General features: G+C 42.3%; 1 protein-coding gene across 1 annotated transcript in view; it reads left to right on the forward strand.

Moving 5' to 3' along the window:
• LOC310870780 (epidermal growth factor receptor substrate 15-like 1) overlaps positions 1–18,911 on the forward strand; it is a 35,743-nt gene that overhangs the window by 13,312 nt on the left and 3,520 nt on the right. The window contains 13 exon segments of the mRNA XM_083782085.1: positions 686–748; positions 2,096–2,181; positions 3,380–3,452; positions 4,760–4,921; positions 6,099–6,191; positions 6,193–6,297; positions 7,118–7,282; positions 7,462–7,576; positions 7,920–8,062; positions 13,049–13,109; positions 15,518–15,600; positions 15,799–15,862; positions 18,348–18,364. Coding sequence (XP_083638211.1) covers positions 686–748; positions 2,096–2,181; positions 3,380–3,452; positions 4,760–4,921; positions 6,099–6,191; positions 6,193–6,297; positions 7,118–7,282; positions 7,462–7,576; positions 7,920–8,062; positions 13,049–13,109; positions 15,518–15,600; positions 15,799–15,862; positions 18,348–18,364 — 1,230 coding nt within the window.

Genomic DNA, 18,911 nt, shown 5'->3' on the forward strand with positions numbered 1-18,911 from the left:
CACAGGGTGCAGTCAAACCAAGTGACAACGTTTCGATGTCAATAGATCTTTGTCAGGTCATAGCATGATTTAGCCTCGGTCCCAGCCTTACTCATCTGCCAAGAGAAAAGCCTGGTCACAACCTAAGGCAGAGACGCCATCCGTCAGATTTATTTCCCCCGGATATGATATCTTTCCAACCTATCACAACAATTGTTTCATTCAAGGAGAATGTAAACACATTTGTAAAGCATCAATGTCATTTCCTTGAGCGGAACTTCCGCCAAAATCACGCAACTTCCGGCCAAAACAAAAGATAGCGTCTACACTACAGCGTAGGTCTTGCCCAGCGTGAGCATGAATGGGCTACATACTGTATGGCTTAAATATAAGTGAGGAACAGGGGTAGGCCCTTCAGTTAGCCATTGTTCAAAGGTCTTTATGTACCGTTTCAACTAATGCATTTTTTCACCTCTCCTGGTCTGCTGGGAAATCTAGATGTTTACCGGTCTGTTAGGAAATGTTTACACTGTCCGGGCCGGGATATATATAGACATTTCCTGTTTCCTACATTTACTGTAAAACATATGCATTTTTGGTACTTTATCAATTCCAAACATGCCGTTTTAACTGCTTTCTGGCCTTTCAAGCTATCTATAAAATGTCTTGTATTGTTTTCTATCTCTTTTCTCTGTCTGCCTCTCAGAGCTATGCAGGTCTAATTTCTGGTGTGGGACCTGAACTAGCTAATTTGACCAGTATGCGCAGAGTGAGTAGTTCACGTGTCTGTCTGTGTGTGGCGCTGTTGCCCCACCTTGTGTTTTTCATAATGTGTATGTAGCTGCATCACATGTATATGGATTATGGAGACATGATCCTCCTTCTATTCTTCTGTTCTGCTGTTTATTATGAAAACAGAAACGTTATTGTGAAATAGGCAACAAAGAATATTAACTTTTTTCCTAAAAAGTAAGCGGCAACTACACACTTCATTATATTGAGACAGGTGGGTAGGAAAGCTTGTAGGCAGGTTCAGATGGGGATCTGAACCATCTCTGGGTTCATAACTGGTCTTTTGTGCTATACTGCTAAACTATCAATTATAATACTAAATCCTATTCCCAGTCTCCTCAGCTCACCTGGTCTAAAGACACTAAACAAACACTGCCACCTGCTGGTGCTTTTTTGTTTAGTTTTAAACAGTGAACACTGACAAAACAACAGCTGTTTGTTTATTTACAGCCGTAGTTATACATTCTCAGAACCATCAAAGTCACACCGATGAATATTAAACAATTGCATGTTTTGATTTGCTAGTCATTGGTTCTTATGTTGCGGTGGCTAAATGTGGGTAGAAAATAAAAGTATAGCGTATCGTCAATATAGTGCAAGTATGTTGGGATAATCATTTTGGTCTGCTATAATATTCCTGCTAGCTCAGCTGACAAAAGCCAGTAACATCACTCGGGCACCTTTTCGTCAAACGATACCAAATCCAGGTATCAGCGTAACGTTAGGCATCTTCTAGTTTCATTCCTAGTTCAACAGCATAAGGGTTGCTTACACCAAGCTCCAGGTCATTTTCTAGTTTAATTCCTAGTTCAACAGCATAAGGGTTGCTTACACCAAGCTCCTGGTCATTTGAAGGTGCATTGTGTCCACTTCTATACATTTGCACTGTTCCTTTGCTTCCTTCCTGAGTTATGTTGTGAAGATTTAGCAGCGGGGCGCTGAACCCCCCACTCCACCCTACCCCCAAAATGGTTGGCATCCCATCTGCTCTCTTCATCCTTCCTCTTTCACCCCATCTCACCTTCCCTCCCTCCCTCCCTTCTTTCTCCTTCCTCCTTCATCTGTCTTTCCAACCTTATCCCCCCTTTCCCCTCCTTTCCTTATCTCTCATATCTTTCTCCTGCTTTCTCAAATATAAACACACATGCCTCTGTCACCTCTCTGGCCTGTTCGCTTCTCTATCATAGCACAATGATGCAGTATGTGTATTGTGTACTTATCATTTCCCTCGCCCCCTCTCTGTTTCCCCCTCTCTCCCTATTCTTCTCCTCTCGGCGTATCTCATGGTCTTTCTCTCTCTGTGTCTGTTTGTCCCTCCTTTCAGGACAGCGGCAGCTCGACGGGGTCAGCAGAGCTGACGGGTTTCAAAGAGCTGGATGACCTGAGTCAGGAAATAGCTCAGCTGCAGAGGTGAGCCCCAGACTAGCAGGAGGACAGCTTTGTTTGCTCTTCCTCTGAACGGGAGGTGGAGGAGGAGGAGGGGGGGTGGTGTAATGAAAGGGGGGAGGTTGAGCGCACTGGAATTGATGTTCAGATCAAAGCCCCCCCCCCCCTCTTTCTTTTTTTCTTTTTCTTTTTGCAGTCTCAGCTATGTTATTTCAGCTATGAATTCAACCTTCATTTAACCAGGTATTCCCATTGAGGTTGTAAATCAGTTTTTTCTCTCAGAGAGACTTGGCCAAGAAAGAAGCACGTGGCAAACACAATACTAGTAGACCAAACGGCACACAACACTACGTGAAAGTAAACAAAAAAAATGTTTTAAATCGCATGAAAGGTTGACACAAAGTCAAAACCCGCCTTATCAAAAGTCCAGTATAATGCCAGTAGGAGCGGGATCAGTGGCCGAGCCTGGGGAGATGTGACTTTTTCTCTTAATTATTATTATTATTTTCTGCCTTTATTGATAGGTGAACAGTAGACTGACAGTAAATGGAGAGAGAGATTGGGGGTAACACGCAGCAACGGTTGTCAGGACTCGAACCCATGACACGTTGTCAGGCTGTTTTACCTGCCTAGGTGCCCAGACGCCCGGGCAGATGAGATGTGAACCCATGACACGTTGTCAGGCTGTTTTACCTGCCTAGGTGCCCAGACGCCCGGGCAGACGCCCATGTGACTTTTCATGTCATTCCAGTTCCAGTTCATGTGGTTAATTCATTGTCCAAATTTAGTTCTCTACAAAACTGAACTCATGCTGCCTGGAAGTATGTGGGATGAAACATATAATCTCATTGATTTCGCCAAACGCATCCACTTTTGTCTCCCACGGATATTTCTTCTTTGTTTACATACAGAGAAATGGAAAATGGAATATAGCACTGCTCCCGAACAGCTGTAAGAAATGTTGGGACAACGTTAATCACTTTCACTCACGACACAACTGTTCCCCTGTTTGTTGATCTGTCTTTGATGTTAGTTCTATGTCATTTTGACTGTCGTCAACAAACCGTGTTGCACCACCACAGTGGGATAAACATCGGGCAGCCGCTTAGGCGTTAGATGTTATTCTTGTGGACAATGGCTTGGTTAGGGAGCAATAACACCACGGTTTGTTATATAGCTGCCCTTGCTTCTTCTTTTTTTTTTCTTCGTGATGGACGTATAGAGAGAAATTCATCCTGGAACAGGAGATCCGGGAAAGAGAGGATGCCATCCGACAGCAGAACAGTGAAGTACAGGTGAGACTGTCATGATAAGTTTCATGTTATTATTTTTCAGATCAGCGAGTGTGTGTGTGTGTGTGTGTGTGTGTGTGTGTGTGTGTAGGGGCGCGGGCGTGCTCGATCGATTCATCCCATCAAGGTGGTGTCGCTGCCTGTATTTTGACCTCGATGGGCCGGGCTAAACAGGAACTATTAACTCTATTCTGAGCGTTTTTGTTTGCCTGTTATGATATTAGGCCGTGTCAGCCTTTCCATATTTCTGTCCCAAACTCCTTGTCAATGGAAAAGGAAAGAGTGATGCTATGAGACAAAATGACAGACTGGCAGCATCATTAAAGCTACCATATGTAAGTTTTATGTCAGTTGTAACTTGTCTCTCTCTCTCTCTCTCTCTCTCTCCCAATGAATGAAGAAAGGTAATCGCAAGTGTCCAAAATAAATCACAATGATGATGGCGGTGCATCTAGTGTCCAATCCAGTGCACCTCCTCCTTAAAATAATTTATTGATATGGTCAACCAGTGGGTATTCTACCTGTCACCATGGTCACAATTTATCAATGCAAGAGTAGTGGACGTGGGGAGCCCACATTCATCCACTGCAGATGTGTTAGTTGTGTTATATTAATATACATTCCCAGATTGAATGTGCACCTATGTTTGCACTCATCTTGGCATCGGTGTCTCTGTAATATAGATACAGGCTTTGTCCAATGACGGTTTAACGATTTAGACCTTCTCTCACACACACACACACACACACACACACACACACACACACACACACACACACACACACACACACACACACACCTGCTTCTAGAATCACACTTGACTTTGATCATCTTGAATAAAACCCCCTCACAATCCTCTCCCATGTGCCTCTCATACTAAGCATCCCTCTCAGCTTTTCCACTGTCTGAAGGAGGGGGGGAAAAAACTATGAAAGCTTTATTTATTTAAAAGAACTCAAAGCATCAACACATTATTTTTTATAATTTATTGTCAAAATTTGAAAGATTTGAAAATGTATATACACCATACTGTACATTTAACTTAAATTGAGCGGACTGTTAATTCTCTATTAACCCATTTTAGGCGGGAACCCCTTTTGGTGTTAGCATTATGCTATGCTTTAGCTCGTAGCGCGCCACCGAGTGGCGCGCTACGAGCTTGTAGGTCTGCTATTTTTGAAAAATCGAAGAGCGACTGACATAGAAGACATGTTTTTTTAATCTGATCTCAGGTCAGAATGGAAAACTGTCAGGATGTGGAAGACATTTTTAGAAGGTAAAGCGTGTTTGTCCACATGTTTGGCATACAGGACATGCAGAGTGAGTTGGACAGGGAGAGCAGCAGTCTACAGGACCTGGACACCCAGAAGCAGGATGCCCAAGACCGGCTGGAGGAGATGGACCAGCAGCGCTCCAAACTGGAGGGCATGCTCAACGACGTCAAGCAGAAGTGTCAAGAAGAGTCCCACATGGTTAGAATCCTGGCCTGCCACAGTCCTACATTACAACCAATCATAGAAACCTTTTCATTTCATATTTATTTATTTCATTTCAGTTATGGTTTTACATGATTATATTCATTTTACCTTGTACTTTTTTCTTTTTACATATTATTCCATAAAAGAAAAGAAAGGGAGCAGAAACAATAAGAAATCTTATTGTTACCTGCCCCTATCTATCATTAAAAAAAATGTGATGCTGCTACCAACCATTAATTTTACTTCACCATGATTACATCAAATAAAAAAGAGAAAACATACAGACAAAAAAAAAAACAGAGCACAAGAGAACAAAACAAAGATGAGAGAACGAAAGAAAAATGAAATCTAACCTTCTAATTCATCATTTCCCTTTTTTACCTTTTCTAAACATTTTCTTAAGCTGAAACACTGCAGTGTACTGTACAGCTCTTCAACTCCCGGTTTTGAGAATTCCATAACTTTATACCTGTAACAGAAGTGCAGTTGTCCGAGCGAACAGATGTTTAAAATCATGTCTTCTTCTATGGTCCTCATCCTCTGAGCTAAACTCAAATAGCTTCTGTAACTGTATTGGTAATGATCTGCTTTCCGCTCTGAACACCACTAATAATGTCTGCCAGTGCCAAACGGTTTATTCTGCTGTTGCTATGGACTCTCGTTTTGAGCATCTACCCCAGATGCCACCAGGCACCCTTAGTACCCTTAAGGGTACATCAGGTACTTGGGGTACCTGAGGGGCCCCTGTGTCTCCCCATAGGATACTGGGTACTGAAACCTGAACACACTGATTTTATATTTATACACACAATGTATATACTGTATATAATACAATATAATATAATATACTGTATAACCCATTCTGAACGGGAACCCATTTTGGTGTTAGCATCACGTTATGCTTTAGCTATTGAAAAATAGCAGATCTACAAGCTCATATCGCGCCACCGAGTGGCGCGATACGAGCTTGTAGGTCTGCTGTTTTTGAAAAATCGAAGAACGACTGACATTTTTATAATCTGATCTCAGGTCAGAATGGGTTCATCAGACCAGTGTGTGTCCAGTGGAAACCTCGTATGAATCTGATCTCAGGTCAGAATGGGTTAATATAATACAATGTATTTGTCTGTTTCGGTACCCCCCCCCCCCCCCTCTCCCTCCCCCCCTACAGATCTCGTCCTTGCATACCCAGATCCACTCCAGGGAGTCGGACCTCCAGAGCCAAGAGGACGAGCTAACCCGGACCAAGCTGGACTTTGGCCGGACTGCAGGAAGAGGAGTCCACGCTGGAGCAAAGCCTGCTGGCCGGCCAGGTCCAGCTGGACAGCATCATCAAGTCCCTAAAAGCCACCCAGGACGAGATCAACCAGGTCAGCACAGCACGGAAAAATAACAGATTACTTGGTTAGGGTCCCATTGTGTGTGTGTGTGTGTGTGTGTGTGTGTGTGTGTGTGTGTGTGTGTGTGTGTGTGTGTGTGTGTGTGTGTGTGTGTGTGTGTGTGTGTGTGTGTGTGTGTGTGTGTGTGTGTGTGTGTGTGTGTGTGTGTGTGAAAACACACATTTTATTTTAATAAGGCCTTTGACATGAGCGTGACGATGTGGTCTGCCCACCCGCCCGTTTTAACACTAATTAATTAAGCCCTGGACGTGTATACATGTCCTTTCTAATCACATCGCAGGTGGCCTTGGACTTGTTTTTAGGGCTTTTTTATTGATAAAAAAAGGATTTTATTTTATTTACGTTATTTATTTATTTTTGGTTGGCCTCTCCTTCTGCACCGTACTTGTGTTTTGTGCATGCGCGCTGCCGTTCACTTCTGTGTTTACGGCTGCAAAAGAATGGCTGGTAACGTAACCATGGTTTTGACCAACGGGACTTCATTTCTGACTTCAGCATGCATCTCGTTTGGAATATTAACGCTTCTAGAGAGACTTTAGTGTGACCAGTGCGAGGTAAGAACGGAAGATTATGCCTCCCGGTTTTTGGGGGGAACGGAAGGGAGGGGCTTTTCAGAATAAAATCTGCCATATCTGCTGGCACTCTAGCGCCTTTATTTTGATGAATTCCCCCAGGGAAAAAAAGTGTTAATAGAATAGAATGGAATATGATGCACAAGTCCAGTTCACTAAAACCTGAACTTAGTAGACTATTCCACATCGTTTCATATCGGCACACTGTGCTCTTTCAGGCTCGTAGCAAGCTGTCCCAAATCCAGGACAGCCAACAGGAGGTGAGCAAGGCCATCGAGCAATACAACACCGCTCTGAATGGCACCAATGGAGGAAGCCTGACCAACCTTGCAGATATAAATGAAGGCTTCACAGAGAGGGAGAATGGAGGCTACAGAAGCAAGGTGAGGAGACGGGAGAGACATGCTCACGTGAGCAGGGTTGGGACAATTATAGTGAATATATTGTGCGAAGTGCCGTTTTTATTTATGTCCATTCATATACGAGTGCTCAATGATTTTTAAAAGTGGTTTCAGACACATGCACCGATTCATTAATTGTAAACAATTCATATATTCTTCAGGATGATACTTTCAAATCAAGGATAGCCATGTTCAACAGAAATCCCCCGGAGACTCCAGTAGACTCAGTAGACCCCTTCCAGACAGAAGATCCCTTCAAATCAGACCCCTTCAAAGGTAGAAGGCTTTGTTTCTATCATTGTATTACTTCTCTGGATGCTACGGCTTTGACAAGGCAGTGAACTGTCTTCTGAATTTTTTTCCCAGTTTGAATGGTCAATGTAGTTATTATTAAGAATAGAAAATATTACCCACATTGCTTGACTGGTTACTTGAAAGTGGAGTTCTTCAAATTAATTGCCACAGCCCAAATTACCTTTTTGCAAATTACTGCATTTCACCATTGCCATTCAAATGCATAATGAAGCCACGATAAAGATTAACAGCAAATGATTGCTCCTCAGACCTTGCCAAGCCAGATGCATGACTCTGTGAGCAATACTCCCTTCTCCTTTTCTAGATCCATTTGGAGTAGATCCGTTCAAAGAGAACGACCCCTTCAAAGGGACCTCCTCTGATGACTTCTTCAAAAAGACAGACAAGTCTGACCTGTTTGGCTCCTCGGACCCCTTTAGTAAGAAACCCCCTCCTCCACCAGTCAAGGTACAGTGGTCCACATGATAGGTGCAGTATTCTGGAACCTGTGATAACTCTTTAGCTGTTGATTAGTATTTCCAGTGGGTCGGGAGTCTGGACCCATATTTGGTCCGTCCGTGGACCAATTTCTATGTGTTTCCTACATAAAGCAAAAGAAAAAAACTTGTATTATCACAACTTTTCATCAATTCAAAACAAGTTTGGGTTCCGCGCAAACATCTAATTTCTCTTTTGGGTCTTGGGCTAAAAGGTTTGGGTAGTATATAGGCCATTATGTTTGCTGACTCCTTAGTACTAGTAGCATAGTAAACATCAAGCTATAGGTCTATGCTTCTTGTCCATAGTTCTTGTCAAGCAAGCAACTACTGACAGTGGTACTGTATGTAGGCTGTGTACATTATCTCTCTTCTATCTCTAACTTTCCTGCAGTGGTGGAAAGTAACTAAGTACAGATTTGAGGTATTTGTACTTTAGTTGAGTATTTCCAATATTCATTACTTTTACTACTACTTCACTACATCTCAGATCCAAATATTGTACTTTTACTCCACTACATTTATTTGACAGCTACATGTATAGTCAGGGCTGCACACAACTTTTTTGGTCTAGTACTCAGAAGAGCACCTGGAGGAGTTGCTTGGTGCTCCTAAAATGCGGCGACCCGTCTCGCCAGATGGATAAAAGAGGGATGAATAACTTATAGCAAAACAATATTTATTGGATGAGTGGGGAGTCAATGGAGGGTATTGCAACTCTAGATTTAGCCCTAGAATGGCTCTTGTTGTAGATTCATCCCATTATTAAAAATATATAAATTTGCTAAAATCTAGGTCCATGTGTGGTCCAGCCCTATGGAATGCATATTATAATAAAAACAAGTTAACAACGTAATACTTCCTAAGGATAATATGATATGAGCATCAAAGCAATATTTAGATTTTTTATTATTTTGTATTTAAATAACCAATCTACTAGCTCACAACGTGTTGCGACACGTTGTGAGCTTGCAGATCAGCTATTTTTTTTACATGCGACACATCGTACGGCGAAGCATACATCAGGCTTCCCTAGTTCCCTTTTGTTTTTAGATGAGGCGACGTACGTAGTCAGACAGTCAGAAACACATGGCTCCTCGGTGCAAAAATAAACAGTGTACACTACCCGACTTTACGATAATAAGGCACAGTATGTCGAGACACGGTGTTCATGTTGGGCAGCAGCAGTGCCAGTCCGCAATGCTTTAAACTCTTCCCACTCCACTATGTCGGAACTAAAACCTTAGTACCCGTAAAAAGTCGGTGGCCGGTGCCTAGGCTGTGAGAGACGCTAATATGGTTTCTGCCTCGGATTCGGGTTTTGAGACGGCATCGCACACGAGCAACCATGCTGCTCCAACAGCCGGAAAACAAACACAAGCACAGCGGCAAATGGGAAGAGTGCAAAGCATCCAAAGCATGACCTTTTACACCGGGGACTACAGTAGTTTGCTATCTGAAACGGAGAAGAGAAGACGAAACTATTTGTGTAAGGTTTTCCTGTCAACCGCCCTCCGCCTCCTCCCAGGCTCCTAGCAGAAAGCAGCATGGATCCTCCCCCTTTTGAGTAAGGACGTGCTGTGATTGGGCCAGTAGCCACTTTGAGTGGCAGTCGGTGGGAAATGCTCTCGCCACAACATTTTCTAGTATTCTGGCCATAATAATCATTCTGGGCGGCCCCAGCTGTTGGTACGCAGAAGCGCTTCCCGGCGCTTGATTGACAGCGCATTTTTAATTTTTACCGCGCATGCGCACCTGCGCACCACTTATGTGCAGCCCTGTGTATAGTTACTAGTTACTTTGTAGATTTGGATTATTATCACAAAACATACATTACCCACTTCAGCCCAATATAATTTTTTGTCATTCAAAATTAGCCAATCTACAAGCTCACAATGCATCACGATGCGACGCATTGTGAGCTTGTAGATTTTCAAAAGATTGTTATACATTTGAAAACTTGAAAAGAGACATTCTGCACAAAGAGTACTTTCTACTTTTGGTACTTTAAGTAAATTTTGATACCAATACTTTTGTACTTTTATTCCAGACTTTTACTTCTAACAGAGCATTTCTATATTGCAGTATTGATACTTTCACTCATGTACAAAATGTGAGTACTTTTTCCACCACTGCTTGCTTGTCGCTCTATTTTTGCAACGGTATGAAAGCTGCTGTGTTGTCCGGTGCTCAGACGTTGCAGTTAGTAATGGATTAAAGTTCTCCGTCGTGGGGACGGATTTCAGCCTTGAGGATTTCATATGGGCTATTTATGAATGATATCACTGCTTATCCACGAAAAAATAAATAAGGAGGCGTGTATCATAGCCATGGCTGCGGTGTGACTGACATGAAGTCGTCAAAACGCAGCATATACTTGCTTGTCAAGTGGTCTCTTCAAACTAGCGTCCGTCCCCAGCCAAATAACTGTTACATCGATCAGCTGCTCAGAATGCACCACAAGTCCAAAAGATGAAATCACAGGAATAATGGAAGTCACTGGAGTTCTATATCGAAATTGAATTACACCACGCAACAGGATCGAATTATTTGTTGACGGGGAAGGCAGCAGGCGTGCCAATGCAACTATTTTGGTCCCAACAAGCCCATCTCCATTTATTCTTGACTGCTGTCAATGGCAGTCACATCCGAGCCTTCTTCCACTACCAACGCCTCCATGATTATGGGGGTTTAAACAATGGATTTCACCGCCGTTTTCAAGGCAGTCGAGCGATAATCATGGTAGTTGGTAGTGAAAGAACAGGCTCGGACGTCAGGTTCTCTGCAACACCCTGCAGTGCTACCGGTGCATCAACAACAAGCGAGGATGCATGCACGTGAATCAATGACGATTGTGTGTGCGTTAATGACGATAAGGTTAGAACTTAAGGGAGACACAGTTTTACCAATACCACCTCAAAACTAATTGTGCGCTGTGCTATTAGTATCAATGTATGGAAAAACCAATGGCGGAAAAACACTGATAAAAAAACAATAAAGAAATGGGGGTTTCCCCTCTCACAACGTTTCACGAATCAGATATTGGGTCATGGTTTGAAAATCATTTTCCGTCTTGGGGTTCTTTGGGCTTTAATCCCTGACACAAATCGTATGGCTTGGGTGTCAGCTGTAAGATTAAATAACCTTCAACAACATTCCCAAACATGTAGGCCAGGGGTATTCAATTAGATTAGGCCGGGGGCCACAACTGTAGAATGATTGTGTGTGGGGGCCGGGCTGAACCCTTATGGGTCTATAACTCTGAGAGTGTACAAATGGAACCAAATGTGAGGACCTATTATATGAAGATAGGTTGAAAAGTGGTGAAGTGGTATTTTAAGGATTACTGTCATTATGGTAATCTCACACTTCATATTGCACACACCATACCTGTAACTTTCATTAGCCCTCTTATTATTCCCAGAATAAAAATATAAAGAAAAAAAAATCTTCCAGGGCCGCAAGGGGGCGCTCCGCGGGCCGCCAATTGAATACCACTGATGTAGGCTCTCTACCTGTGCTCAAATGAGCATGACCGGCACACAATTAAAATCACACCCGTGTGAACTGAGTGGTGCAATTCCCCCCCCCCCCACCTCTCTCTCTCTCTCTGTCATTAGCAGGCAGCAGGCACAGCACACCCCTCTCTGTTTCTGGCACCCCCTACTGGTTGCGAACGCAATGAGCACTAACTATGAGACCCTGCCGTTCATGTCTGTGTGTGTGTCTGTCCCGCTGTTACACCACCCGCCCGCCACCAGAGGGCGCAGCTGTATCACAAAACACACACACACCACGCACGCACTCACACACACACACACAACTTAACTTAAAAAAAACTTAACTTAAAATGAAAAAGAAAAAGAAAAAACTTAACTTAAAAAAAAACTTTTAAAACACTTAACTTCAAAAAACGTAACTTAAAAATAAAATCTTAAAAAAACACAAAAAAGAGAACTTTAAAAAGAAAACCTTAAAAAAGTATGTAATTTATTCTAATTGTTGTTATTGCCATTTACGAGCTGCGTTCGCTTCCCGCGTTTGCGCGTCTTACTTGTACTAATAAGTCACATACTCGTGCTCATCATACTCGTGCTCATGACCACATGGGTACATGAGTGACCACATAGGTGTACACAGACATTGGCTCACGGTGGCTGAGTAAACGGGCTCGGTTTGTTTATCTGCCTTTCTGTCAGACAGACCTCAGGAGAAGAGATGACACTCCCAGATAGGTTGTTATTTTGAGATAGAAATGTCCCGCAATATGAATACTTTTTTATGTTTTATTCTGTTGTATAATTCCAATATTACACTCACGGGAGGGTGGTTTACTGATTGTATTACTGACACCATGCTTCCTTATTTACAACTGTCGTCATAGTAAATGGCAACAAACATGGCGACCGGAACTATGTCATTTTGGGCAAGCCCTTAGCTTGTTTCCTACACCTCTTTAGCTGTTGATTGACAGTACCTGTAAATGCCTCTTTAGCTATTGGTTAGCAGTGCCTGTGAATACCTCTTTAGCTAGTAGTGCTAAAGCTAAACAGTACAGTACTACTGGCCACAGCATCTGCTGTTCCTCTGGGACATTTTAACCACTGTGTTCTTTGTGCTAAATTAGTTTAAGACGCTGAGAGCTACAAACAAGCTCTCCTTGCTGCCAGGAACATGCAACAATGAACCTTTTTACAGGATAAACACCATGAGGAAAAGAAGCCAGTGCTGTAAAAAAAGACAATTCTGCTGGCAAAGCTTCCATGTACATCACCTACGTAATATTAGATCATAGCCAAGGTTTTTTTTAGTGAAGCGTAAATTACACTTTGGCATACGGCCATCTCCTTAATAAAGGATTTACAGGTGAAATGTGCCTCAGGTTTGTTTCACATGAAAATCTGAATTTCAGCCTTGAATTAGGCTTAATTGCGCTTCTCTTCTTTCTTTCCCTCAGCCTGGCGCATTTGGCGGTAATGACCCCTTCAGATCTAACAGCCCAAAACCAAAAGATTCAGGTACTGTATTATTAGTTATAGCTACTGTCAAGACAGTAGCTATACTGTCATGATATACTGTGAGTTCTATCGTTAGTCTGGTGAAAATAGCTGATTTTACCGATATTAAACAAGATCTCTAATGCCATTTTAGTCATGAACATCTGTGTAACTGGGTGTTCACTCCAATGATTCACAAGTTACCAACGCAACAAGTTGCAACTGCCACAACTTTCCCCAACCGACCTGCAACGGGTCAATTCAGACCCCTACAACTGATTGCAAGTCGCAACTTGTTGCTTTGCGAATCATTGGCTGCCGTGGACTAGGCTTAACACAAGTGATGACATACATTTACCAGTAGGGGAAATAGATCAAATTATATATCTCTGCTGTTGGGCAGAAACTAGCTAACAAAATGTTCATATTTCAGGAAATGGAAATCTATATATAGACCTTTGTGTGTGTGTGTGTGTGTGTGTGTGTGTGTGTGTGTGTGTGTGTGTGTGTGTGTATATATATATATACATATATATATATATATATATATATTTTAAACAAAGCTATACTGCCTCATCAAAGTTGGTATTATGACTTTATATATTTATATTGTCACATACTTGCATGAGAGGGGATGGAGTTGGCTGCTTTAGCAGACCGTTTGAGGGACCCTTGGTGTTAGCTGGTTTTGTCAGAAGCACTTTTTATTTTCATTGGTTCAATATTTTTTAACTCGGACATAAAGGGTGTTCAATAGCATTGATTTATGAAAATAATAATACAAAACCCCCAAAATGGAGTTGGCTGGTTTCTGCCGGACAGCAACGATATATAGGTGTATATCTATATACTGTAGTGTACATACCGGTAGGTAGAATCTGCTGTGGTTGTATTTCTGTGCAAGTGTTTTGGGACCTGTTTGAGAGTTAATGGAGAAAGAAATCAATCGCTACAAAGATGAGTGAAAATATTGGGGCTTATGTCATGGCCTTTATAACCAAATCAAAATCTACCGTATCAAAGCTGAAAACCACACTTTTCCCTGTGTTGGTTCTTGACCTGTCCGTCACCAATATCAGCTTGCCCATAGTGACGTGTTGTATGCTTTCATCTTCCCCCTGTTTGAAAACTACTCCTTTGATACATATATACAAACTAAAGTGGAGTGACCGACATACAATATGTTTTCTATGTTAGGTGTATTCTTTATACTGGGTTGTAATTATAGACTGAGGGAGGGGGGGGAGCTACAATTATGGTAGGATTGTTGCCAGTGGATCCGTGTTAACCATAGTCAACATGGTGAACGATAATGAATAAAATTTGAATTAAAGATTATTATTTATTTATTTTTCCTTTCCAACTCCAAGTCACTTTTTTCAAGTGAAAGATCATATTCAATGTCATCCTTAAACTTAACAGTAGTTACAGTACATTTCAGAGAGTGTAACATCCACCCTATGGTCTAATACTGTAACTGAGCGTGAGAAAGCGAAGTTGTGCAAGACTGCTCAAAAGCAGTCATTCTTTGGCACCTTGGGTGACGTGTTGCATTTAGATTTTAGTTTTGAGGGCATTAAGGGCAACCAATTTTTACTCACAGTGGCTTCATATTTTCCTGTAGTTGAGGTCTATTTTTAGTCTAGTACCTACGCATTTAACTGCTGCCCAACTAAAAATACTCCCCCTTACCCTGGAAAAACAGGAGGCAGTGCTGGGGCCAAGCATAACAGAAACTCTGTGACTGTGGATCCTTGCTCTACTAGAATACACAGCCACCGCTTCTGTAACCAGTCCACTGCTGCCTGTCTCTACTCTGTATCCACTGCTATTGAACCGCCGCGCCTCATTCAGCGAAGGAAGTTGTTTTAAGTTTGGGGGGCAACCGCTGGCCTTGCGCACTACCATGGTACACACCTTCAGAGGAACACAGGACCGACTGTGGACCCCAGCAGTTATTTCACGTCAAAGAAAATACAGCGTAACGCACATGAATGCGCTCTTTTATGGTCGCACACTCACAACAAACAGATTCTATTACAATGGTTTGTTTTTTCTGCTGTAACCCCTCTGCACTTTGCAATTTATACATTAAGAAGAAAAAGGCATACCAGGACGTTTCAAAACAACCCAGCCACAGTGCTGGTTAACAGTAGACCATCTTACTCCTGTAATTAGCTAATCTGATGCATACGTCAGGTTAAACACAACCTCTGCTTTTCAGGTTTTTTGCAAAATGTCATGGAAAATTAAACAGTCATGCACATACCCGTTTTGCTCTGAAAATAGCATGCAGGGCCCTTTTCAGAATAAGCTAGATGCAGAAATGATTTTTTTGTGGCCGGGGCTGAACTTCATTATACTTTGTGGGCCTTTTCCACAAACGTATTAAAATGTTCCAACTGTATTTCAACTGTGTCCTGTCATAGATGTCTTCGGAACAATGGATCCCTTTGGTAGCAACTCGTTTGGAAGTAAGGGTGGATTTGCGGACTTTAGTCAAATGGCAAAGGTAAGCTCAAGGGACTCATCCAGTCATGAATCAGTTGATGAAACTTTTTTCCACAGGCTACGTTTTTAATTTAGCTCTCATCTTAACTGAACAAATCTACCACATATGAATAGCGGGTCAGTCCAGTGACTATATTTTGCTTGGCATCCCTGTCTAAGTTGTCACCGTGAATGATTGGGCTTTTCTGCTTTTGAACAGAAGCCGGACAATCCTGTGCTGCCACCGAAGAAGAATGTGCCTAACCGGCCTGCACCTCCCTATGGTAAGGCCTTGCGATGTGTGTGTGTCTGTGTCTGTGTCTGTGTGTGTGCTTGAACTGTGCTCGCTCATTAAGTACAGAGATTTGCTTTGATAGAAACAAGACGGTCTAAATTACCCCAGTGTGTTAAAGTTTCTGGTTCAGGGGGGCGCCACTGGCCTAGCGTTTAAGGCACATTCCACACATAAGATCTCATTCTGACAGCGAGTCGCAGGTTCGATTCCAGAGCCCAACAACCTTTGCTGCGTGTCACTCCTCGTCTCTCCCTCCCTGTTTCTGTTTGCTACAATAAAGGCAGAAAACCTCCCAAAATATCTATTAAAATAAGTTGCTCATAGCAACCCAGCCGAAAAAACTTAGCCAGTGCTCAAGGCAAATGTTGAATGGTCAAACTTGAACGTGGACTTGACATTTATAGACACATTGCACGTCATTTATTAGAGGTCCATGGCACTTTTGCATGGTTGCAAACACCAGGGAATTGTCATGAAACAGTCAGTGGTGTCAGCATTTTCTTTCCTTTCTGCGTAGTGCGTACCCATTTGTGGTTGAATATTGTTTTATTAAACTTGTGTTTTCTGTGCTCAGCTAGTGCTGGGGGTGGGGGGGTTTAGGGTTAGACTTTAATTTCTCTTGTTGAAGTTGTAAACAGGAAGGCTGTTGGTATAGGCAAGGCAGATTTTTGGTTCTACCCCTCATCTGACATACGCTTGAATTTCTTTGTGTGCACGTGGTAAATGGTGCATTTATATAGCGCCTTTTCCCTTTATCCAAGGCGCTTTACATAGACATTCATACACCGATGGCGGAAGAAACCATGCAAGGCACCAACCACCAATTAGGGGTTCTGTGTCTTGCTCAAGCACACTTCAACACTAACTTTGGGGGAGCCCGGGTTCGAACTGGCAACCTTGCGCGCAACCATGCGGCCACTCTACCCCTGAGCCACCGCCTCCCCGTGACCATCTTGTGTGCATCTACCATCTCCTCAGGTCCTTCCTCCAATAGAAGACATGGTGTGAGAAAGTTTGTTGGTTGTTTTCACCTATTGGTGAAACAGTTGTATGAAGCTAGCACCACTGATGCAAACCAAAAATGGTTCATGGCCAAATAGAGTAAATGACTAGTGGATATCAATATATTGGCGATTGCTATAGCTACCATTACATTGTCGGACACAGACAATGAAACTCTTCGTCAGAGGCCCTGTGAAATCTGGGTATATATGCTGTGTATATCTCATTTAGGTACAGAGTTCAGTTCAGTTGAGACAGATCATTAAAGCTAGATTATGGCACCGTCATGGAAATTGTATAAAAACTTTACAGGACATGTGGGTGGGGCTGTTGTTTTTGTGTGTCAGTATTGAGGGGAAAAAGGGACATATGTGTGTTTGTAAAGTCAAACTGCTTTTGTAAGTTTCACTAACAATGCGGTCAACACCTTTGTTTTCCCTTCTTTTTTTCACTGTTAATTTCACAGAGTATTCTTCTCCATAATAGGCATTATACTTGACTGATTTGATTTAGTCCCATATCCGTGACACTAGACAGTGGAGGTCAGTGGTGAAGCCTCTGATTACTAGCGGTCTCTGAAGTCGATATACTTCAGAACAGATGACTTTGAGACATGCATTTGAAGTGCTGTTAAGATGTCCTCTAAACCTTTCAGGTAAAACTTCTCCCATTGCTAAACTTGGTTTGGGGGCAGTGGAAAATCCAAGAGAGACAATCCAGGACACTGATTCGTCTCAGAATATAAAGGCGTTTGGGAGCACAGATATCTGTAAAGACTCCTTTGTTACGCCTAAGGACTCTTCTGTGGGTTTCGCTGATTTCAGCTCAGTAAGTGTAGTTATCCTCTTGTGTTCAGCCTACGTTTGCTGACTGCTTGAGCGGCCCCCTCCTTCGAGTCATCTCATGGTGCTGAATGCCACAGCAAGGCTCACTGCCGGTTTCAGCTTGTTTGTTCTGGGGCCATGTTCTATCAGCTTTCTTTCATGCCAGTAACTTTTACATGACAGTCACAGGATCGCAATGTTTACTGACTTGAATGAATCCTAAATAAAAACCAATTTCCCAGTGCTTGTGGGGGTCCTGGCCTGCAGGGATATGAAGAGTTACCTTTACAAACTCTGTTCTCTCGTCTCCATCGGCATGGCAATAAGTATATCGGCATGGCAATAAGTATATCATAGAACTTGGTCGTTCAGGTAACACAGTACAGTACAGTACAGTAAGTTAGCCATGTTTGTCATGCTGTATAGTGTATAGACTAACGGCTGATTCTTTGCTTTAGATTTTTCCTTCAATGTGTTACATGTTACGATATTGGGTAGAGAGTGCTGTTGCATGGCAGGCTGGCTATTTGTCTTTTTTCTATTGTTCAACTTTGACCTCACGCCAGCATGACATTCGGGAATCGCGTGTGTGTGCGTGCCATGCCGTGTCATGTCTAGATCTGTATTGTAATTTTTCTTTTTTCCCAGGGTCGGAACATGCAGAGGTAAGATTAACATAAGGTGACCAGTCACCAGATTTGAGTCCTTTGCATGTATAGAGACCTGTCCATATACTCTTGAGTGAGCGCAGCTGACTGAATTGTGAGCAGCGAACACTAGTGTTCTTGATTGAAATCCTCTTAACTGGCAAATTTCTCACCAGGGTTTAGTGAGACGGTAGTATAAAAGAGAAAATGCATTGATCATCTGTGGTTATTTATATAAAACAATTGGTAATACATTAAAATACATGCGATGAATGATCATGTAATGATCATTATTATTGTTTTACAACATAGTTTTTCATGTTACTGGTGAGGAATTATTTACCCCCTAAATTAAAACTTAATTTCAGGACTTTATTGTGACTCGCGTTGAGATCAACATAAATTTTTTATTTTATATTTTACAATAAGATCCAGCCAACCTCTTGACGTAGGCTAATGGCAGTATTTGAACTTAATTTGTACGGCTAGGGTTATTGTGACTTTTTGTTTTTTAATGTATAAGATCCAGCCAACCTTTTGAGGTAGGCCAATGCAAATATTTGAA

The sequence above is a fragment of the Protomyctophum parallelum genome (assembly GCF_964188405.1).
Source record: "Protomyctophum parallelum genome assembly, chromosome: 14".
Taxonomy (NCBI): domain Eukaryota; kingdom Metazoa; phylum Chordata; class Actinopteri; order Myctophiformes; family Myctophidae; genus Protomyctophum; species Protomyctophum parallelum.